The sequence below is a fragment of the Puntigrus tetrazona genome, chromosome 18 (genome assembly GCF_018831695.1).
Source record: "Puntigrus tetrazona isolate hp1 chromosome 18, ASM1883169v1, whole genome shotgun sequence".
Classification (NCBI taxonomy): domain Eukaryota; kingdom Metazoa; phylum Chordata; class Actinopteri; order Cypriniformes; family Cyprinidae; genus Puntigrus; species Puntigrus tetrazona.
The window spans coordinates 25,494,957-25,519,499 of record NC_056716.1 but is presented as its reverse complement, the minus strand read 5'-3'; the positions used below and the strand labels follow the sequence as shown (position 1 = coordinate 25,519,499).

Sequence of the window (24,543 nt, the reverse complement as noted above, 5' to 3'; positions counted from 1 at the left end):
ACAGCGCATCTTGAGGGCTGGACCTGCAGGGGCCCGCTCCACGCCCACACTCGGCCCACGCTAAGCTGGCTATAGGGAGCCAGTGAGGAGTGGAGGAGCACAGCTAGTAGCCACAAACCATAATGGAGAAGCCAGAGATTGAGAGAGCGAGGGAGTTGGGGGCAAATGGGCCGAACTCTACAGGAGGTGGGGAGTGAGTGAAAAGAAAATGAGAAAGGGAGAAAGGACACTGCAGGAGAGCTGAAGAGAGGGAGACGGGGAGAAAGAGGGCAGTTTGGGTTATCCACTACAGGGTGAGAGACGGAAGGAGAAGGAGGGGGCGACATTGGACTGAATCGGAGAGAACAGGCTGTTCCTCATTACCGTGGCTCCCTGCGAAGAACCTGGTGATGGCTCTATTCTCCAACGCCCAGGGTCACCGAGGTCACGCCCACCAACCGGAGGTCACATTCTCGGACAAAACCCTAACTAAGATGCGAAGCGATCGAAGGAAGACCGGAACACCTGACCTCCTCCGCCTACAGAGCCTCTGACAAAGACTTGGTCCCAGTGGAAAACCAACAAAGGGCGGCCATCTTAGAATGGACCTACGCCCCCTGGAATCGTTCAAAGGGAGCGAAGACAGCTTCAACTGACTTTGGGGCTCAAAGCCGAGCAGTCATAATCCAGAAACGGGAAGTTTAATTCAATCTGCAGAAAATTCATTTTCGAACTAGTGCACTTCCTGAGGCGCGTACAGATCTTTATGTATGAATGAGTAATATTTATGCATTAGTGTTAGACGAAAAAAAAAGAAATGATTTGAACCTAAAAACAAAGAGGACGCATGGCCAGAGCTTGCGCAAATAAGCATGGTGTGAGTAATGCGTATTGGTGTGGATGAGCACCAAAAGAAATAGATTTGTAATTGTGTACTTTGATTATCTGTACATTTATTTGTTCGTACACACCCTTCGTATAGCCAATGAATACAAATGAGTGCGTTTGGTGGCAGGAATATTAACTCTCTCTCTCTCTCCACGAGCGGCAAAAAAACGTGTGTGGATATTCCAACAGATTTTGGCTTCTTCCTGGGCACACGCAGACAGACCAAATATTTACTCTCCCCTCTTCCGCCCGCCTGCTCGACACAGCAGCCGAGAGAGAGAGAGAGAGAGAGGGAGGGAGGGAGAGAGATAGAAAGAAAGAGAGAGAGTTACATTTTTAATCGGCTGATTTTTTCCCTCCGAGAAGGCAAGCTGAATACAAGTACGCTGCCGCCAACACACACACGCTCCTTTTTTGTGTCCTTTGGCAAATTCTTTTATTTCGCTCTTGCGTGGAGCAGGAAAGAAAAAAAAATGGAGAGAGGAGAGGAGAGGATGGAAGGAAAAGGAAGAGAAGAGAAGAGAGAACGTCCCCACAGAGTTTTTCTCCCTTCCTGGTGCGAGCGCAGGCCCCCACAGAGTCCCTGTGTAATTTCCAGTCCCTCAGAATTCAGGTATTAATAAAGGCCCCATGGGGAACTGCACACAATATAACCCTACATTTTCAGGCATTATGAAAGGACGCCCCCAGGGGTCTTTGGCTCAAATTTCTGAAATGCAGGCATTGTAAAAAAGGCACCCCAGGGGAGTCCCCCCGCAATAGAAATCTGCTGAATTCAAAGCATTTTCGGAGTCCTGGTGGGAGCCATTACTCCCTCTGGAAGCGCTTTTTCCTTTTTCTCTCTCTCTCTCTCTCTTTTTTTTTTTTTTTTTTTTTTTTTTTTTTTTTTTTTTTTTACAAAACATGTGTTGCTGACATGTTGACAGATTGCTCAGTGAAGTGTTTAGGTGCATGCACAAACCGAGTCTCTACAGAGACAGAGCACTGCTCTCTCTGCCAGAGAGCCTCTCAACTCTCCCAAAACTGGTGCCATCCATATTTTATAAGAGGGGGAAGAGGAAAATCTAGGGCTAGGAGAGTGAGTGAGGGGGAAAAAACACGAGATAAGTAGAGTCACGTATAGAAGGAGGTGGAGAGAAAACGAAAAAGAGACGCTGAAAGACAGCGACGGGAAAAGAGAAAAAGGAGAGAGAAAAGAACTTCATCGTGAAAAATGAACCCTGTGATGAAAAATGACTTCCAGTGTGCTTTGAAACAACCCTCCTTCGTCTCACCCCCTCCCTTTCTCTCTCTCCCTGCATGCTGTGCCCCCTCCCCTCCCCTCAATCTCTCTCTCTTATGGAGGCAGGGCTCTTGCTCTCCCTGGAAAACCTGAGTTTACAACCAGCTGTGACTGCATTTGTATCTGTGCCAAAGGCTTAGTGGAGGAATCTTCAGGCCACCCTCTGGCTCTGAGAGAGAGAGAGACGGAGAGAGAGGGAATGGAGGGGGTAAGGGAGGACCAACACACAAAGCAGCTCTCACTTTGAGGGAACACGCGTAGTCTGATTTGTGCAAACACACAGAGACACGCATAAGCGTGCACACGCTCTCCTCTGATATAGGTGCCGCAAACGCACGGAAAGCAAATACAGCTCAAGACGCATGTGGCATGCTGACAATTACCACAGACAACAATTTCAGCCTGTATCGCGATTTGTAAAAAAACCAAAAAGACGTGCTTCCAACGGAGATCTATGAAGCAATATGGGGTACACTTTTCCACCGACATCAACCAGGGATCGGCAAACCTCTGTTCGTACCGTGTTTCTGCTAACTTTACAGTTGAACAATGATATAACTGATTACGTTAAAAGCTGTCCTCAAATTTCACAAAGCCATTGTTTATGAGCCATACACATTTTCAAGAACACACTTAACATAAAAATAAACAATTAAAATTAAAAAAAAAAAAAAAAAAAAAAAAAAACACCAGGTTTTAGGGGCCAGTACAGAGGCAATTTTTCCTGCTTAACAAAGACATGCGGAACGGTTCCAGATTTGCCCCCTGTCGGTGAAAAGGGGGCACCAAATTTGCACTGTAAGCATGTAAGAGCATTTTTATTTGTTTTTCCTAACCAAGTCAATATAATTTTCCATGGTAAAAGCGCTTAATTCAATAAATCTTTTCTTCAACATACATAGAGATGTCCAGCCACATTTATTCGCAAAATAATTTAAGCTAATGGCAATAAAACTCATTTAGGGTACTAATATGCGAGTTTGTCCTTGTCCAGCTTTTTTCTCAGCACAGCAAGATCAAGTTACAAACTACTCTCCTCTTTCTCTGTAGGATGAAGGGAGAGGGAAAATGATCTGCAACTTTAATAAGAGTCTTGGCCTCCCTGGATTCAGCTGCTGTCGTGACGACAGGCAGGAGCTGGGGGGTCTTCGGTTGGCCCGGACAGACATACAGACGGATGGATGGAAGAATGGATAAGTGGAAAAGGGATATGTATTCATAGCGTGAAGTGCCCAGGGCAAGTGTGTGTTTAGTGGAAGAATGAAGGGGGTGACTGCTCTCTCAAGGGACCAAACCACCCTGAGGCCCCGTCACACACCCCCATTACACTTCAACTGCCTGCCAGACACACAACTCCCCACCTAGCCTGCCAACAGAGGAGAGGGCACACCGCTGTGTGTGTGTGTGTGTGTGTGTGTGAGATAGTCTATAGAAGTAAATTAGTTTGTGTGCATAGAATGTTACTGTCTTAAAAGAGAAAGAACAAATGGGATACTTTTATAATGCGAGAAAGCAGGAGAAAAATCTAAAGATTTTCCACAATCATCATTCACAAACTTTATTTAAATATTTATTAACTATACTAGTTTCATTAAATTATTAAAACATGCAATTTTTAGTGCATAGAAACTGAATAGAATTAAGTACAATAATATTCAATTTACTAGTTTAATTAAACATACATTTGCTAATACAAAAAAAAATAATAAACACAAATAAAATGCATAAAATACTAAATAAATCTCAATGTTTTTAAATGATATAAAAATAACCATCTCAACAAAAATTGTTTCTAAAACCAACGAAGCAAAATGTTGGCAAGGCAGAAAAATATTCAAATAATCTTAGAATAAATCTTGTGAATAGGCATATATCATAAATTGAAATCAAAAAGTGTAATGCTAAGTACATCTCACTGTCAGGCCTGTGGCCTTGTGGATAACACATATGAGTGCCGAAGTTTGAATCCAGCTGGTGACATTTACTGACCCCATTCTCCCTTATTCTACCAATCATTTCCTGTCCTTTTTGACTACACCTATAAATAAAAGTGGCAAAAAGGCCAAAAAAAAAGCCATTCGTCTTCCCACCCTCTCTTTGCTTCTCGGAACAGTGACAGAGAGAGTGTGAGCGGTGTAGAGCTATTTCTACTGACTGCAAACCCCCCCACCACCACTCTCTCTCTCTCTCTTGCTCTCTCTCAGTCTGTCTCTCTGGAGCGCTTGCCGTTCCCCTCAGTCTTCTGAAGGCGGGTTAATTAGCACTCGCCTCCTATTTGTATCTGACAGGTGGAAAGCCCGCCCCCCCAGCTGACTGACAGCTCTCTCGTTTACCCACACGGCTGCCTGCTTCACTCGACCATTCTCCGGCTTACTCCCCATAGTCTTTCAGCATTTCTCGTCAGTTCTCCTACGGCAACACACAACCCAACATTTATTTTCTATACAGATCAAAATATGAACCGATCGAGTGAGAAATGGGTCAAAGGATGTCATCCAATGAATTTTAATTTCAGGCTAGAAGAGCTCAGCTGCCGTGCAGCGGTCACCTCTGTGTGTGAGCGTGTGTATCCGTGCCTTCTGCTCACCCTCTGTCCTGCCACATGAGTTTAGGAAGCTCGCAGGGTGGACAACACTGCTATATACAACATATTGTGAAGGTGGACCAATAAAAAATTCCACATAACCAAAAGCAGGCTGAGAGGACACCTGAACGGGCCTACTGGTGCTGTGGAGTCTAAACTGGGCCTCTTTCTTCGACTGAGCCAAACCCAGGAGGCTATAGGGCCTTCTGTTCCAGACTAGAGAGGGAGGGGTCAGCTGCACAACACCACAGGGGACAAGAGTAAAGGGGGCGAGAGGGAGAAAGAGAGAGCAAGAGAGTGAGGTGAGTGTTGTTAACAGCCAGGGCCCAACCTTGGCCGGTTGCAGGGCAGTGGAGCGGAGCAGCGCAGTGAATGTTCTCCATTTGATCTGAGGTTTTTTCCAAGCGCTCCTCAGGGAGCCAGTGTTCCAGATTCCTCCTCCAGTAGAGCCTCCCCTCAGAATCAGCCCACAGTACGACACTCAAGTACACACACACTCACGTTTCACCCACACACATTCTCATACTTGTGCACACAAACACTAATCCACACACATGACCCGATATATTCACACTAAGACAAATATAAACATACACAAGACGATATAATGTCGTCCAACTGCCAACAAAGTGCACACAAACAAACTCGCTTACACTGCAATCCTGTAAACAGACATGATATCGGGACGGAGGGTCATTTACACTATCATTCAAAAGTTAAGGTTGGTAAGATTGATAAGAAATTGATAAGACCTTTTTGAGCAACAAATCAGCATATAAGAATAAATTCTGAAGGATCATGTGACACTGAAAACTGGAGTAATGGCTGCTGAAGGTCAACTTTGCGATCCCAGAAATACATTTTAAAGTATGCAGAAATAAGTAACGTTCTCAAGTATATCAAAACAGAAAAAGGTTACTGAAATTTCAATTATATTTGATAATTGTAACTGCACTTTGGACCAAATACAGGCTTACAGACAAACTGTAGAGTAAAAAACAGTGACATTTAAAAACCTAATTTCTAGAAGTAAAACTTAATGTTTATTCAACACAAAACACTAATACAATAACAACACATTAACTCATTCTTAAAACATACAGTGGGGTCCAAAGTCTGGGACTCTTAGAATTTAACACTTTATATTATGAGCAAAACTTGAGTGAAGAGTTGAGTGAAAATAAAATAATAATTTGAATTAGATTAATTTTGCTGTAATGACAGCAGAATTTGAACTGCATGAACTCAACAAGTAAAACTGATGAGGCAGGAACATCTGACTGTCTGTGCAAAGAGTCACACGATCAGCGTCAGAAATCTGCCTATTTAAGATTATCATCTAGAAATAGTATTTTATTCACATCACATCACTTTTCTTTGTTTCATTCAGTTAACTTTTCTATTTCTAGGCTAAACAAAAAGATTTTGAATTCCAGATTTCCATTGTGACGTCACACTTTGGGCTCCACTCTAAATCTTAAGCAGAAAGAGAAAGAGATCACAACAAGTTACAGTGATATATAAGACAAAGTAGGAGGAGATGGAAATGCTAGGAGTTGAGTGTAATGGGGGAAGGCAGAGCCAAAGACATTTGGAGGGACGGAAAGGCAGACGTTCCTCGTCTCCAATATCGTCTCCTGTGGAACTCATATTAGCAGCAATCAATGGCAGTGAGGGAGGAGAAGAAAAAGAGAAGGATGGAGGGACAGGCCAAGAAAGACAATGATGATAGAGATGGGTAGCGACCATATCAGAGGTTATATTATTGTCGAGAAGCTAAACAAGAGGACGGTGCACAAATATGAGATGGACACGCTCAAACACACATGCACGCACAAACACATGATGGGATTCCAGGTGTAATTCTATAGCCACGGTGTCTACTGTTAAGGGAATAAAATTTCATTTCGTGGCATGGCGTGGCACGGCTGTGCTCGAGAATATTCCTGCTCTGACGGGCATGCGGTCATAATAATAACCGTAAATTGATAGAGTGGCTTTATGAGCCTTCTGCTGGTGTGCTGATATTGGCCAGGCTCTCCTTGGGGCCATGGGAACCATCCACTGCTCTCCACAACATGGCCTCCTTCACACACACATATACACACACACACACACACACACACACAAAATGGCGTGTGTTTGTCCCTTATCAGATGAAGTCACCAGCAGCACGCTACTCTCTCCCCCACTAGACCAGATCCCAGGAGGGTGTCAAGAACTTGAAAGGAATTGCAAATTATTTTTTATTTACTGCTCTTATTATTATTATTATTATTATTATTACTACTACTTAAATAAAAAAAATGTCCGTAAGTCTAAACTAAATCATTAGTCCTGTCATATGCTTAATCACGATGAATCAAATCCAAAATAAAACGTATTGTTTACGTATACATAAAGTTATTGTTTACATGTATTGTATATATATATATATATATATATATATATATATATATATATATATATATATATATATATATATATATATATATATATACACACACACACACACACACACACACTCACACAACTTATATACAATTAATTGCAATTAATCATTTGACAGCACTGGAAATAATAATCTAACCTGATGAAAATCTGATTATTATACATTTTACTTATACTAATAATCAGGCATAATATAATTAGTTAAAACTATAAATAAATAAATAAATAAATAAATAAATAAATAATAATAATTAATTGAATATTAAATGAAAACTATTATAGTATATTAACTTATTAAATTACACTCATAATAAAAGTAATATATAAATAATACCAATAATATTCATAATCATAAAAAGAGGAGGAAGATTTGTGATTGGTCTAAATCCCCAGACAGAGCACCAGATTATTTTGCAATCTCCAGATCGCACACTCCTGGGAAAAACTGCATTTTGTCATTTCATTTCACTCTTTATTTTTCCCCTCCACAATGCAACATGCAGCTCTCTGATGACTCTGAAACTGAGATTGCGTCTAAAATCCAGTGCCATGATTTCATTACTTGGAAAGATGCCAAAATAAAGGAAGGCGATGGAGAAGAGAGTTGTGTCACGCTGTATTGTGTCCCCTCAGAAACATGTGTGCTCTGGTACGATGAGGCCATGGATATTAACAATCCACCAGCATTATATTTTCTGACTTTGAGAATTTTATACAACTAAAAAGACATTGCAAGATTATTCAATAAATATGCTGCATATGACTGCTGGAGTGACATGCTCGCTCTCTCTCTCTCTCTCTCTCTCTCTCTCTCTCTCTCTCTCTCTCTCTATATCTACCTCTCCCCCTCTTCTCCTCAGTTTTTATGCTCGTTAAGGAGAGGCCCTTGATTAATCTGCTAGGAAGCAGATGCCCCTGCAGGGCCGCTTTCAGCGTTTCATTAATTACCGCGATTGTAATAACGGCTATTGTGTGCGTGTACTGCGTGTTAGCTTTAAAACACCACTCTCCTGAGGGAGCATACTGACTCCAGAACAGCCAACGGACTTTGAGTAACCCCACCACCGCGAAAACTATACCAACTTCTGCCTCCTGCCAATACGTTTTTCATCAGAAATAATAAATTAAAGCCACATAGCATTTCTTTGCCAATAGCATAACCACACGGAACTGCAAAAAATAATGACTGTTTTCAAGTAGGTTTACTAAACACTCCACCATCTGCCAATGTACAGGAGAAACAGGTAGACTCATTTATAAATGTAACACAAGATTACATATCTTTAATAGGTTGCATGATTAATTAGGTAAAAAAGGTTGTCTTGAGCAACAATCCATTTATAAGTCTAACACAAAATCTATAGAAGTAAACATGTGTCACATTAAACTGACACTACTTCTTTCAAGACAGTGGAGAAACAACACACACACACAAACACACACATACGCACAAACCTGCTGGGCAGTGGTTGGTACGGTGCTCTGTCAGGTCTGCCAGGCACTCAAAGTCCTGTTGGCAGTTGTCACAGGTGAAGATGGAGTCGTCATCTAAATCCTCCTCTCCCACCCTCTCGTCATGACTGGTCACACTCTGTTCTCCGTCCTCACCCGCCGCCCGGCTCTCCTTTCTATCAGAGTCTCGCTCTGATACTGCTGCATCTATGTATATACACACACGCACCGCAGACACAAAGGGGCAAGATGTGAGTTGAAGGGATTGCTATTGATAGGTGAATCAAACTTTAGTAATTATTTCTGGCCTGTTATGTGTTGTACTTCATATATGTGCTGATGCAGAGCTTTTGCAAATGTCACGGGCAGCAAAACTTACTGTGCTTGTCAAAAATCAATGAAAAAATATTACAAGCAGGTTGTATCCAGTGTTGGGGAAGCTATACTGAGACTGCAGGTAGTCAAGACAGAACTTATTAACTAAGGTTACTTTTGAAAAAGTAGATTTTAAATGCATATACACATATTAACACACACGTGGGCATATACATACATATATACACACACACACACATACATATATACACACACACACACATACATATATATATATATATATATATATATATATATATATATATATATATATATATATATATATATATATATATATATATATATATATATATACACACACACACACACATACTATAAGTGTATCACGTATATATGTATGTGAATTCTTTTTCAATATATAAACCAACATATATCTTTCAACCCTCAATGTGCTTGAGAAGAAATTTCACTAATAAAATAACAATATACAACAAATGAAAAATCTAAAAAAATAACTAGAAATTTATAAACCTTAAAAAAATTTGAAAAAAAAACCCTACCTAAAACTAAACACAAAAATTGCAAAATATAGTGTTAAACAGCAGCGTTTATCTTAATATTACAAAAAATGCTATATTATAGCATAAAATTTACTGTACAGGAATTCAAATCAGAGAATTATTTTATGACCCAGTAAATTAATGACTTTTCAGAGACTTTTGACCTTTGAGAAAAAGAGAGTGAGAGAGAAAGTAAGAATTAAATCAAACGTTACAAATGTTACGTAAACAATACACCAATCAGACTCACTCTACATTTTTAGAGATAGAAAGAAAGAAAAGTAACATTTAAGATGAATCAATTCACTAAAATTAATCATACATTCCAATGCTGCATGTTTATTTTTATAATCATTAGTTAACATAGTATTTAGAATTATTTACAAGAACCAATTTACCCAAATCAATTAAAAGTTCCCAATGCTGTATTTGAGTTCTTTTAATTGAAATAAATGCAATACATTACTGGAAAAATGTTAAAAATGACCTAAAAGAGATCACTTTTCTCAGCCTCTCAGCATAAATTCCAACCGTAAGTGTGTCTAGTCTGAGTCAAAACTACATCAAAGCTCCCGTGAGCCGCTAGACAGAAGTGCAAGAGAGGGGCCTGAGGCTTCGAGAGCCGCTTGAGCGCGAGCCACCCAGTCGCTCGTGGCACACAGTAAGGACCAGTGGAGAAATCTGCCACTGCAATCCTCCTTCCGCCATTGTGGCTCCATTTTCACACCTTATTATCACATTAAAGGCTCTACGCTGAAAGGACTACACACGAGACTGGAGGAAGAGGGAGGAGAGAGCAAGATTGAGTGAGAGGGAAAGAGAGAGACCGAGGAAGAGAGACAAGACAGCGTACAAAATGTGGGGTGGTAAGAGATTGTGAGACAGAATGAGAGCAAAGAGAACCTGATAAGATTGATCCAAATTAAGACACAAAGGCTCCCGTCACACCTGCCATTAACATGCGCTTTTGGTGGTCGGATCAAAAACGGATAGCACTTGACCACTTTAAAAGCCATGTGATTGCATTGTGATTACATAGACCGCATATGGAGGTGGTCAGATACCATTCAGAGCACACTCTGCAAAAGTGTCGCTTTGAGATCGCCCTCCGTCCAATCAACTACCAATGTATAGAACCAAATCCCCACCCTAAAGATATAGATATACATCAGAGGAAATGATCGGTCGCTACTTCAATTTCATTACGCCTTATGATCAGGTCACCTGACTTTATAATCAATATCCTATAAATTATTCCACTGGACTACACTTGGAATCTCTAGTTTCAATCACTAAATGCACACTCATGTCAATCCCAGTCGTCTAAACGCAAGGGAGCTATAAAAAATTGTTTATCACTTTTATTCCCTAATAGCATCCTTTACTGTGGCAATGTATCTAAATGCAATAGCGCACAACAGAAAAGACTGAATTATCCATCAATGTTTTTCAAATTTGTTAAATGATGGAACGTGTTTGGTTAACGCAACTTCTGATGCAATACGCAACCATTTTTCCATTTGCAAGTGCGATCGTCTCCAATACACTGAAATGAAAAAAGAATATGAAACGTGTTACTGAATAAAAGAAATCAAATAGGCAGAAAAAAAAAACAAGATCGGCAACAAGGGAAACAGAGGAGCCGAGAAAAAGAGCAGGGAAAGGAGGAAACGTGAGGGCAGAGGGAGCGGGGAAAAGGAGGGAGGAAGTGGGGGCCGGAGAGAGGGAGGGCTGCTCACCGGCTCCCCCGGGCTTAACATCCTGTCTAATCATCCTGGACTTGTGCAATCAGAGAGAAGCAGGAGGTGGCCATTCCTGTGCTCCACACATTCTGATCAGCTCTAATTTGGCCAGGCCTGGCGCTGCATTACGCCGCGCCGCAGCAGCCCACGCTAATGGGGCCTGCGGATCGGAGCCCGGCCAGCGGAGAGCCTGGGCCTCGCTTTGGGCCCCGGCCCAGTCCGGACTGCAGGTGGAGATGGGTGAGGGGCTCGGTATCTGGAGGGGCATTTGGATAAGGAAGCGTCGAGGTGCTCTAGTTTATTTCGCCCCCACCAGAGCAGAGGGTAGAGAGGTGGGGGTGAAGGTGGGGGCGTCGTGGTGGTTTGGAGGGTGGTGCGGGCTGGGCTAGGGGGTAGGAGGGGTATGGCCATCTGTCCAGTGGTGAGAACACCGTCTGGACAGGGAGGAGAGCGGCCCCTAACTGACACTACACTGATAGAGCCCTGAGCAGCGGTTACACACATACACACACTCGCAACACACAAAAGGTGCATTAACTACACTATTTCATCCATGAGAGCTTCTAATCTCGGGGAAAATGGATGGTGGCAGTAACCCTCGAACACTCCCTACCTCTCCTCACTCAATCACACACACTCGCACACACACCCTGATTCCCCCAGGTACCCTCATGCCAGAGGTACAGGCACTGCCAACCAAGGCACATGCCAGCACAACCTGCTACCATGGCAACGAGGGAGGAGCAGGAGGGGACCTTTCCCTACCCTTCTCCTCTCTCCATCCCTCCATCTCTCCGGTCATAAGCGGGGCTTGCTGGCGTACATGGAAACGAGGATGAAAGTGGCCGGCAGAACGCACAACGCCGCTAACCTGTCTTTTAAACTCCACCATCCTTCTTTTTCCATTCTCTTTTTGCATCTTCCTTTCATTACCGCGTTTCTTCCCCCTCCTTTCCCGTAAGCGTATGCCCTCTCAGGAGGGAAGAGGGGAGGGGAGTCTCTAGAGGGGGCCCTCCAGAACACACTCCATTAGAGTGCAGGGCCACCGTCATTACAGGGCTCCATTTCTCTCTCTGCAGTGCAAGATTGATACACACGCATCACGCACCTCAGCTGCGGTCGTTCCACCTCCGACCGTGGCCTTGACAAACACACACGAGCGCAAATGCGTGCGTAACCATGGCGCATGGTGTGAGGAGAGGCTGATGGACATGGGGTGGGGCAGGGGTCAGGGTGAGGTCCATGAACGTTTCGAGATTGGAGCTCTCCCAAAGCACCTCACTTTTCCATTTAGCACATTTGATGGTTGAAATGTTTAAAGTGATAGGACATGCAAAAAAATAAGTTATTTACTTGCCCTAACCAATGTTTATTCAATATGGCTTTCCTCTGTAATCCATGCGCTTTTGCTTTCATTTACAATAAAATGGGGACTTCAAAAAGGAGACAAAAGAACCATAAATGTACCCTAAATGTGGTAAAAAAAATTTTCCCTAAATCATTTGGTCTGTGAGTCTAATTCATTAACAAATAATTCAGACTAGTTCTGAAAATGTAATCAAATAAATTAAACTTGTATGATCTATTACTTACATTTTAACCAATTTTTCACAAAAAAGTAATTGTATGATCTCAAAAAAAATTTAAATATAGGACATTATCAATATGTGCCACTTTTTTCGATACTTCCATGTGTTTAAGTGTCTTTTTTTGAAGCTTGAGAGCTTCCTTTCCAATTGCAGCTGGACTGAAAAAAGTAAAAAGCACACATTTTTTTTATTTTGTGTTCCTAAGAAGAAAAGCCATACAGCCTTCAACATTAAATCTTAGCTACACTCTCCCTTTACCGCCCTCATAGGCAAAAGCTAGAAGTGACTTAAGGTCAAGGCAAACAAGTTAAGCCGAATCATTCTGAATCAGCGCGCTGTTTTTAAACACAGACCAACTGTGGCACGGTCAGTGTAAACTCAGTTGAGAATACCATCCAAAGAGAGTAATGATTTTAAAGAAAGTCATTCAAAAGAACCAGTTCTTGTTATTCTCTCCGATATATTCTTAGTCCTCAAATAATCCTCTGCTCTGCTTCATACTCTGCTAACATATATCTCCAGCATGCACTGCTCCTGACAGAAACTGTGCAGCTATTTTTGTTTCATTACTGTAATAGCTGTCAGGTCTGTGGTAAGTGAGCTGCTATCTGTGTTGTTAATGTAGTAGAAATGTGTTAGCGACATAATGTGGTGTTTAATATTTTTATAATGTTGTGCTTCAGGTGGGCTGTTGTGGTTCAAATGAGTATGGGGGGCAATTTTGTCCCTTCAGTGTCCTTTTGCAACGCTGGAGCTGGAGGACAGAGGCACATACTGGCATACCTCACAACAGGGCCTAGACTCCCTCTACTGTGAGAGGGCTAGGTGAGAAACAAGTCAAAAAGACACAACGCTTCTCTCTGTGTGTGAGGGTTAGTGAGTGGACAACAGTGTTGCGAACTTGATTGAAAGCTCCATTCATCAGAGTAGAAGTGATTACTGCAGTTTTGAGAATAATGACCTTGGTATGTTGATGACAAAGACTTCACAAAACACACACACACACACAAGCTCTTTTGAGACTTTGCTGTCCCAGGTGGCGAACACTTTCCACCCCACCTTTGTTCATGTATGTGAGAGAGAATTTTATCAATACTTTAAGTTAGGGTGCATGCTGCTGTCCTCTTTTATGTGTAAGAGCGATGTGTTAATGAGTGTTTTGGGGTCCTCAGCAGGGGATGTGCCCGGAGCCCACCTCACTCTCTCACAGCCAGCTGGAGCCCCTGTCCCTCACTCTGCGGGCCATTATCTCTAAGAGACAGCCTGTCCCAGCATCAAAAACTCACACATATTTACCCACCATAAACCTACACAACAGATACAAACAACATAAATGCGCTACACAAGGGTATTATAAACGTACAACCGACACACGCACAAAATTAACTCCTCGTTAACAAACTTACTCGTTATTCTCAAAAAGGGAGTGTGTCAGAGCTACACATTTGCCTGGTGCTCGAATTGGACTCGGTTTGAGCCTAGCCTCGAGTCCAACTAGTCGGTACAGACCATTTAACATTTCCAGGTTTATCAGCAGAGGAAGTTGTCATATTTGGGTTAACTTCGAAAGCAGACAGACTGATAACAGCAGTCAGACTAGAGAATTTAAGAATTTACCCTTAGCATTAACCATTTTTTTTTTTATTGAAACATTGTATATAACACAAAGCACAGTATTATCAATGTACATACATAAAAAAAATAATAATAATAACCTAATTTGAAAAATGTAAATATTGTTGAAATGAGTCAATGAAGTCTGTTTTTATAAATAAAAAGTAATTTTCTAATATAAAAAGCATTCTATAATATACATTTATTCATGATCACTTTTACACACACACTAATATATTTAGACATGCATAACTTCATAATTTATTATAAATTAAAGTAAAAAAAATAAATTATGTCTCATAAATTGCAGTTGGCCGAAAAACAATTCTAAGACATACTCATTTGCACATACGTAAAAAGATGCTTCAAAAAATTGTCTCAAAAATAGCTTCAGCAAATTTTAACAGAAGAAATATTCATATTTATACGTTACGGAGTAATTCAATGGTGCTCAAGAGTTGCAGTCATTAAATGCAATCCCAAGGGTCGGCATCCTTTCTAAAAATGGTAGATTGCATATTCTAATGCAAAAGAAAAAAATATTAATATTCATAAAGCTTGGCCAACTTTTTAAACCACATGCATTTACAACATGGTCTGACTGAAACTCTGATTTGAGCAGTTTATCATTATCATTATATATTAATGATAGTTTGTCCTTATGATACTGTATAATATTCATAGTTGTACTAATAGTCCTTTCTCCCTCTTCATATTTAAACAGGGTTGTGTTTGTTTTATGTAAGGTTGAGCCTCAGGTCACATGTATGAGATATTGGCGGTGGTTTTGGGGTGGGGGGGGTGCTACAATCGCCAAGATCCCAAACCCACCCCATATCCCCCCCACACACACACACTTTCTCTCTCAGGAAAGACAAACAGCCATGTTTGTGTGGGGTAATTAGATGAGGAGAAGTGAATTAGCAGAATCCACAGAGCAGTCATGTTGCCGAGCACAGCCCCGCCTTACAGGGACCTGCTAATTACCCCTCGTTAGGTTGATATGTGTTTTTTTTTTTTTTTTTTTTTTTAAGAGTGGTGCAGCTTCCATCATGAGAGCAGGAAATAATTAGCATTGGTGTGATGCTGCCCTTAATGGACACCGCAAGGCATCCTCCAGACCGACGGGAGGAACGACAAAATGACAAAGCGACAAAGGATCAAGAAGATGCTTTAGTGCCACTAAGCGTCCACAGATCTAACGCCACAACTATGCTGTCTTTCTAATCGCCCACTGTGCGCAATAAATGTTAAATATAAAATGACATAAATCTGCATGACAAGCGAAGTTGAATTTTGGATAAAAACATCTGATCGGACAAAAAAAATTTGCACACTATGAGTCCAACTTTTCATTTGTATCCTGAAAACAAAACAAATAAAAAAACAACGTAAAATTTAAGCACATATATTAACAAAAAAAAGTCAAGAGAGTGCACTAGCATATAGATGCTAAAAGACATGGACTAAAAGCCACAAATGTCCGATTTTGATTTCATGTGATCTTTAAATAATGCAATAAAAAGCTTTCCATTTTGCATTGTGGGTTTTGCCTCACCAAGACGGCAAGTCAGCAACTCGGCTAAAACGCTTTGAGACCTTAGCTAGGGAACTCTCTTTACGACCAGAACCCTTAAAACTCCATTTCCCCTTCCGCCACTGTGTCTGCTCTTAGTTATTCTGTATTGTGTGTGCATTTAGGCGCAATAGAATGTACATTTGATTATTTCAAAGTACTAAAAGGGGAAATCCACATATGAGGTCATGCTCGTGTGTCATCCGATGGAGAAAAGAAAGCAGGAGACAGAAACAGAGATCAGAAGAGAAGTTGTGTGTGTCGTACAAGTAACAGGAGGCAAGAAGAGGTACACGCACGCATCAGAATACAACTAAACCCCAACAAAAGAATGAGTGCTGTGCTGTACTGGAAAAATATCAGCTCCAACTTCAACAAGACTTTTTTCCTATGAAAACATTAAAGCACAAGGCTGTCTTTCAACTATACCACAAATACACACACACACACGGACACACACTCGAACCAGACGTGGCCAAATGTAAACCAGATCAAGGCTGCATTAGTCAGAGAGACCAAAGGAATTGTAGTGCTGCTCTGAGCTCGATTAGAGATGTCTGATCTCATCACATGAACACAGCCTACCTGTCGAAATCCATCGCTCATCCCGTCCCTGAAAACTGGCACAGACATGCTCTCTGATAGAAAACATTAATGATGTTGGACCGCGTCAAGACACAGTGGAGAGGCGATCCAGGTTTAATATGGCCTCTACGGCACCAGCACCTTCAAACAAAGACAGATTTGCACCCTACTGGATATTAGGGGTAAACAGTCCATGCGGAACAGTTATATTTAATGAGTGATGTTAGAATACCACAATTACAGAAGTTGACAGCATTTTAAGTGAATTTTCAAAATAACTAACATTGGTTTTAAGAACAGCTACTATGCTACTAAATATATTCTTCTACTTGTTAGAGATAAATATTGATTTTAACAGTAACAAATATGTCACAAATTTAACTGATTAATCTGCAAATTATTGCTAATTTAAGATTATTTGCATCGGCCACCAATCTTGCCATTTTGCAGAATATATCAATATATGTAATGGTCATTCAGCTCTCCAAAAATTAAATAACCCATGTAGGTTGACCACTAGCCGTAAGGCCACATATATGGTACATCTACATCCGAACTCTGCGTATTTCGGTTTGGAGTTGGGACAAGGGCCCCTGATGGCCCAGCGCTTGAGCAGGTGCAGTGCGTGCACGTGGTCTCTCGGGGGAGCACAGGGCCTAACGCGGTAAACACGGGACCTATTTAAAGCAAGCAGACCTCTCTCTCTGGCTCCGCTGGCCTCCGCTAGCTGTGTTTCCACAATACCGCACAGCCCCTCGGGACCCCCGCTTGCCAGCCACACTGTACCAGTCTCCCCTCCTCTAGAGACCCAGCACCCAACGCTCGTGCACCCAGTCACAGAAACAAAAAAGAGCTGAAGATGATGAAAGAGCGCGTCATGGAAGGATGGGAATTAAATCACAAAAAAACACACAAACAGCTGTACAGCTGCTCACCGATGCCATCACCTGAACCAGCCCATGGTTCCGCAAGTCAACGCGCGAATGTGCGAGCATCGCATACACACATCGACGCGGAAATATACACGCGCGGCGACATGCTAATGCATACACACACACAGAGACGCACACCTCCTCTTCACACATTAAAACTGTTTTCCTGTCGCTGCCTTGGGGAAATTAAAAATATATTATGGACCTCCAGAGGTTCGTGCAAGGAGATGAAGAAAAATAGAGAGGGACACAAATGAGAGAGCGAGACAGACAGCGAGACATGAACGGAGAGAGAGAGAGAGAGAAGACACACAAAAGCACTTGAGGGATAGAGAGATGGATCTCTTGGTTGTGTCCTCTTTTCTAAACTGCCCACTGCATCATGGAGAAAGAAGGCCATTTTGGGGCTGCGATGTAGCCGACGGTCATCATCGCTCCTGTCCTCCTCCCACCCTCCCCTCCTCTCATCCCTCGTTCCCAGCCACCAAACGGAGAATACATGGCTGAATCCAGCTCAGGTTAGATTCCAGAGGGGACAGAGCATGTGCAGGGGCCAGGAGACTGACTGATATTTCACTCTGTGTGCGAGTGTATACACACACAAAATCATCTAACAGATCTCGCCAATCCTCTGGTTCTCAACAGTTGCTTCAGTAGGACCAAGCAAAAAATGGCTAGTTACAGGCCAAAATGAACTACTGCTTGCCCAATCAGGCTAATATTGTGGAAGTGATTCAGATATGTCATCAAGATCATGCTACCACGCTAATTCTAACATATCTGTATGAATGACTTGTGATAAGCTTGAAAGCATAAAAAAATGCTTTCATGGAGTTGTTAAAAAATATTATTAAATGTTAAATGACCAGTTTTGCTGCATTTATTTGATAAAAATACAATAAAAACATTTTATTTATTTTTTGATAAATTTTTCTTATCTTTAGTTCTGTTTTTAGAGGATTTCTAAGACTAGAAAGTTCAAAATAACAGCATTTAAAGTCATTCATAAAGGCTAAGATCAAGTGAAATGAATCCAAAAACAAACTTATTATACAGGCATTTCCTTAACACTGATTAGACAGCTAGTGATTCAGGCAAACTGTCGATACATATATAAATATAAATATAAATAGGTGCCAATGAAAATGTTGGCAGGTAAAAATTTGAACTTCTGGCCCAAACAAGCCTCCAAAAACAGATCTGCTCCGTACTGCACTGACTGCAGCACATACCTTTCTTTCTCCCTTTTTTCATTCTGGCCTCGACAAAAGTTTAACGTGTGCCGAGTTTGACAGCATAGGCTATTAAGAGGGTCATAAATAGGCTTGGTTCGGTGCCCCGCTGCCAAATAAAACCAGAACACAACAGTTCCCTTTCTGCCTGAGGAATACACAGGTGACCAAAAAGCTCACATTACGGGTGAGGTCACAATGACTCGCCCAGTGTGGGTGAGACCGAGAGAGAGCAGTCGGAGCCATCCGATTGGCTGCGTTAAGAGGTCCTCCCGGCCCGCCAATAGCTGAGGGAGGAAATGAATAAAATAATTCAATTCAAGACCATTACAGCCCCTATCGGCCAGCGCACAGGGATATGAGCAGCCTTTTTCCACAATGAATCATAGTCGGGGACACGCACACAAATTGGGTGCTTGTGTGTGTCGATGTGTGTGCGAGTAATAATGTACTTGATCCCTGCAAATGTGCGTCAGACGATGTCCTATATGTTGACAAAGCAAAGTCTCTAGAGCTATTGTTTCAAAGTGTGCATGTGTGTGTGTGTGTGTGTGTGTGTGTGTGTGTGTGAACGCATCCAAAAGCACCGCTCCAGCTCTTTGACAGGAAGCAGGAAAAACAATGCTCAACTTCACAGCTCTGATGGCACTTATAAAAAACAATTCCCCCCTCCCTGCTCTGTCTTTCGAAAAATGACAAGCGTCTGCATCTGTCTCTATAAACTCTCGCTCTCCCTCCTCTTCCTTTCCTTCGACCGATCCCCCCCCCTCCTTCCTCCACACCACCATCTCTCCGAGTCTCCAGTGTCAGACCTGGCTCATTTTCTCTCTTTTCTCCTTTCCTTCTCTTCTTCCCCTCTGGGCCAGGGAGGGACGGGTTGTTTTTCTATCTCAGGGAGCACGGGGTGGAGAGAAAGAGAAAGAGAGAGAGAGAGATAGAGAGAAAGAGAGAGAGAGAGGGAAACGGGGGGTGTACCTCCGGCCCGCTCCCCCAGCGGGGCAGACCGAAGGGGCCTCAATCAGGTCCTTGGGGGCCCGCGGGTGGGGGGGGGCGGGGCTCTAACTCTTTCCTTTAACCTCTCCACCCCTTAACTCCAACCCCCCCGCTGCACTCGCTCCAAACTCAGCACACATTTTCCACCGAAGAGAAAGAGAGAGACGGGGGGGGTGGACGAAGTGAATTTAATACCAGGAAAAGCCTGCCAGTGTCCTTGTCGACATCATCTCCTAGGGAATAAAGGGAAGGAAGGTTTTTTATCTTTTTAAATAAGAGATGGCGAGCGGCCCCCTGAGCCCCAGCACAGCAGCACAAACAAACACAGGAGAGAGTATGGATAGGGGGAAGGGATTGAGAGAGAGAGAAAAAGCAAAAAAAAAAAGGGGAGACAAAGAAGAAAGAGAAAGGAAGAAAGAGGAGGTGATGCGGAATGCGACCAAGTCCACCCGGAACAGAGGTGGGAAAAAAAAAAAAAAAAGGTTGATTAGCGCGAGCAAATGGGGTTACGAAAAATGAAGGAGAGAGGGATGGAAGGAGGAGTCGAGGAGGAGAGGCAGGGAGGAAGAGCAGAGGGTTTAGCGAGAGCCCTGGGACTCCCCTTCCTGCTGTATCTCACACACGCAGCACTTTGCAGCCACCCAGGACCTCAGTCAGCACCCCTGCAGCACTCCCTCAGGGCCGGTTAGGAGGGGCCCACGTCATCCCCTCAGGCCCCGGGGGGCCGCTCTCTCTTACTCCCTTCTCTCTGCTGAGCTCACCAGGATGCAGCACGCACATACACACACTTACAAAAGCACAAACACACTCTCCATATCTGACTTTTAATACCCTAAATGACCAATAGGATTCCAATAAAGGATATATATTATTTTACTTAGGCCTTTTTAGAGATGTTTATTGATAGCGATAGAGGGATGACAGGAAATGGCCTCAATTGCATATCGATAATATGAGCTCCCATTAACATTCATCCTGCATTTTGAAATATTAAGGTGCATTCACATTTACTGTTGCTTGAACAGTATTTCCTGGGGTTTTGTATTAAAGTTACATCATAACTTTAAAACAATCCAAGTAGCTTCTAAATACACTTTCCTGAAGTTTGCCTTCATAACATTTCTTTAAAATAACTTTTATAAACTTCTTACAGTACGATCAAACATCAACAGGTGAATACCACATACCACCCAACTGTATCTTTCAGTGCAAGGACTAATTCATTCATAAACCAAAAAATGCATAGCTGTGCAATCTGTTGGATTACATGCAGTCCAAAAAAGCAGCTCGGTGGATGCCGTAGTAATATTTTCACGCTCCCGTCCCATCCAAATCTGTACAGATGCATCTCCTCTTTTGAAAAAGCTCGAGTAGTGAAAAGGGCTTCTGAGGTAATAGGTTGAAAAGCAAAATCTAATATTCAGAAAGATGCACGATCTGAAACAGCCCGCTCGGATTTTTCCAGATAGAAATTGTCCTCTCCAGAGAGAAGGTGTAATCAAACTCGTCAAGTCGTGCGATATTACATTCTGAGTGCGGCAAAGTGCCTTTACGTTCAGACAGGAAGCGCATCTAAGCCTCCAGTCCAGCATGCACCTGGACGCCATCCTCTTGTGCCTTATGAAAAACTCTCCCTCCTTTCCTCCCTTCCTCCCTCCCTCTGTGCGCAGGGCTGCAGGCCATGTGGAATTGATATTAGAGATTGTGATGCAGCGGGTCGTCTCCGAGGGAGCAGGGGGTTGGATGTATCGTGCAGGACGCCACGCTAGCGAAATCATACCTGTCTGAACAGAGGAGTCCCAACCACTGGCGCACTCTGTAGATTCAGCCTCTTCCACCGCTACCGGAAAAGAGAGAGAGAGCGTATTAGAGCGTTTGTGTAGCCAAACCACACATTTCAGGCACACAAACATTTTCGGCATTCTTCTCAGAAGCGTGCCGCATAAACGGCGGCCCATCGTGAGCTTATGATGCGTTCGATCTGATTGTTGGATACACATCAAAGGGCTTTATTGTGTGTATGTGCTCTTTGTTTGTCTATGTGCTAATTTTGGAGGTGCAAAAACAGGTAACGGGAGGCAGTGAGATGAGAGGAGGAATGTGTGATGAAGGTTTTCCTGGGCATAGTCAAGGAAGGAAGCCCTACTGGCACACAAACAGGAAGCAGCAGTGTTCAGGACACAATAAGAACTTGGACCACCCCCCACAGCCTCACCACCGTAAACACACACACACACACACACACACACATTACCGGTCTCTACAAAACTCCCCATAGCCTGGAAGCACTTTGGCACACAGTCTAGAATGGAAACACACACACTGTAACTTTTCAACAACAAACACAGTTGGTAATTTGTGTAACCTCTCCGCATTAGAGGCATCAGTGCATGAAGAAATATGTAGAGTCATTTATAACAGCACTTTTTCAGCATGAATAGACATCTTCACACTCGTCGAACAATGTCCATGAAGATCAGGAACAAAAAGCAGGAAAGATAAACATCAATGATGAGGTGCAAAAAGGGATAAGACATAATTAAGTTATAAAACTAACCACATGAATATTTAAAGCCAGAAATTGTTATTATTTATGTTTTTATTTGATCATTCTGATGTTGCGAAACACTTTTTTAATTTATTTATTTTTTACAAAAGGAGGTCTTTCCAATTGTAAAGAAAGTCAATAAGGATTGGAGCAATCAAAAAATTTAATTAAATATAATAAAAAGAAGGCGTTAATGTGAATGTTCACACATAAAATAGGATTAAATAAAATACATTCTGCCTAATATCGCTTGAGTCACTTTTAGTCTCTGCGAAATGTAAATGCATTTTTTTTTCTCTTGCTCGCAGGAGAATGAAAGTCATACAAGTTTACTACTATGAAAGTGAGTAATTGATAGACGTTTATTATTTGAGTGAACTGTTCCTTTAAATAGAGTTTATGTGAGAAAAGAAACAAAAGTGGGAACAAGAAAGACAGAGAGAGCCAGAGAAAGCACGAGAGAGAGACTGAATCTGCTCTGTGTAAAGGAAATTGTGGTTAGATATGCTCCCACTGGCATTGGGCATCACTGCAGTCTCACTAAACCCACTTCCTCTCAGGAAAAGACTCTCAGAGAAAGCGGGAAAAACTGAGAGACAAAAGGAGAGAAAGACAGAGTGGGGGAGAGAGACGGTAAGGCACAAACTGCACTGTCCCTGACAGCCATACTGCATTCCTTCCACATTATCAGTTCCTTAATTACACACAGACTCTCTTTTCCTCTGAAACACACACACACACACACACACACACACACACACACACACCACTTCAGAAAGTGCTGTCTGGGCCACCGTACACCATCCTCGCTGAAGCTGCTCCCAGCAGGGTGGTCGGTGTGAACTTGACTCCACTACCACCTCCCTATTCCATATTCTACTCCCAAGCCAAGGCCAACAGGCCCCTGTTTTCCCTCTCACTGCTGTGGAATATCAGGACCGCAGACGCTCCAGCCAGGAGTTCCAGCGCAAAGCCTGCCGTCTAGGCCTGAGGAGCCGAGCCAGGTCAGAATGACTGGCCTGTTACCGGACGCCAAGCGCTTGAGCCCAGAAACAACAGAAGGCCTTTGCTAACAGGACACTGAGGTCTTCTCTTCCACTCCTTTCAAAGTCAAGGGATACGTCACACCTCGCTTTGCCTTTCTCTTGTCCTTTGTTTAAAAGTCTCTCACATTTCCCCCTCTGTTATTTAAATTCCCACTCTAAAATGACGTTTGACTGTATTTTTGCTTCTGTTTATTCTTGTTCCAGACTTGGAGGCAGTGTTGAGTAGAACTGGAATATGTGCGATTTATAAACGGATTACAACAATCAAGCGGTTGGGTCATTCACAAAATATGGTGGCGTATATACGGTGTCCCTCAAGTGTTGTCTCATAAACAGATTAAAAAATTACAATTCATTAACAGATTACAGAAATCAAGTGCTTAGGTCTTTCACAACATGTGGTGATATAGTGTCCCTTGAGTGTACTCTAAAAGGTATCATTGTTTAATGTGGAAAATGAAAACAAATATGCCTAAATAAAATAAGATTTTAATGCATTGTTTTTCTCACATTAAATAATAACGATGCTTACTATTGGTCATACTCAAGTCATCTTCTTCTGCTTCATATTTTTATTAAAAACTACTACATTTACAGTTATTTATTTCAATTTATTTAAACATTAGTTCAAGTAAACAAGCCAATTTACATAATAAACCAAATATTTGAAACAATTTATTTAGGCAATGAACTATACATTTATAACAATATAATTTAATTAATTAAAACAATAAAAAATAAAACTTGTGAGAAAATTGTATCAGTTTTTCCTGTCACTATTTATATTCATGTACTTTTATAGATGTATCTGTTTTTTATTATTCTACATGGATCTTGAGCTTTATTGTAAATAGTTATTTTTTTAAAAGTGTCATAAATAATGAATGAAAAGAATTCAAATGGAAAGTCTAAAAAAGTTTTAAAAATTCCCATTTGTTTACCAATTAAATTTATTAAATGGTAAAACACACTTGTGTTACTTAAATATTAAATACTTGTTGGGCAATAAATTGGTTTGTAATTCACATATTAACATAACTGCAGCCAGGCAGTATCTTACTTTGCATATTTATCACAGCACAATTCATTTAATTTGTAATCAGGTTTTCAACCGAACGCAATCATGGTGGGGTCACTGACTTTTTAATACAGGG

The 24,543-nt window shown here is 41.9% G+C and overlaps 1 protein-coding gene across 3 annotated transcripts in view; it reads right to left on the bottom strand.

Moving 5' to 3' along the window:
* Positions 1–24,543, bottom strand: part of znf423 (zinc finger protein 423) — a 141,055-nt gene that overhangs the window by 92,629 nt on the left and 23,883 nt on the right. For 2 of the 3 annotated variants that reach the window (XM_043264895.1, XM_043264896.1), the window contains exons 2-3: positions 21,576–21,635; positions 8,640–8,843 (exon numbers count right to left, since the gene is read on the bottom strand). In XM_043264895.1, coding sequence (XP_043120830.1) covers positions 8,640–8,843; positions 21,576–21,635 — 264 coding nt within the window. The remainder of the gene's footprint in view (positions 1–8,639; positions 8,844–21,575; positions 21,636–24,543) is intronic. The other variant, XM_043264897.1, reaches the window with a different exon arrangement.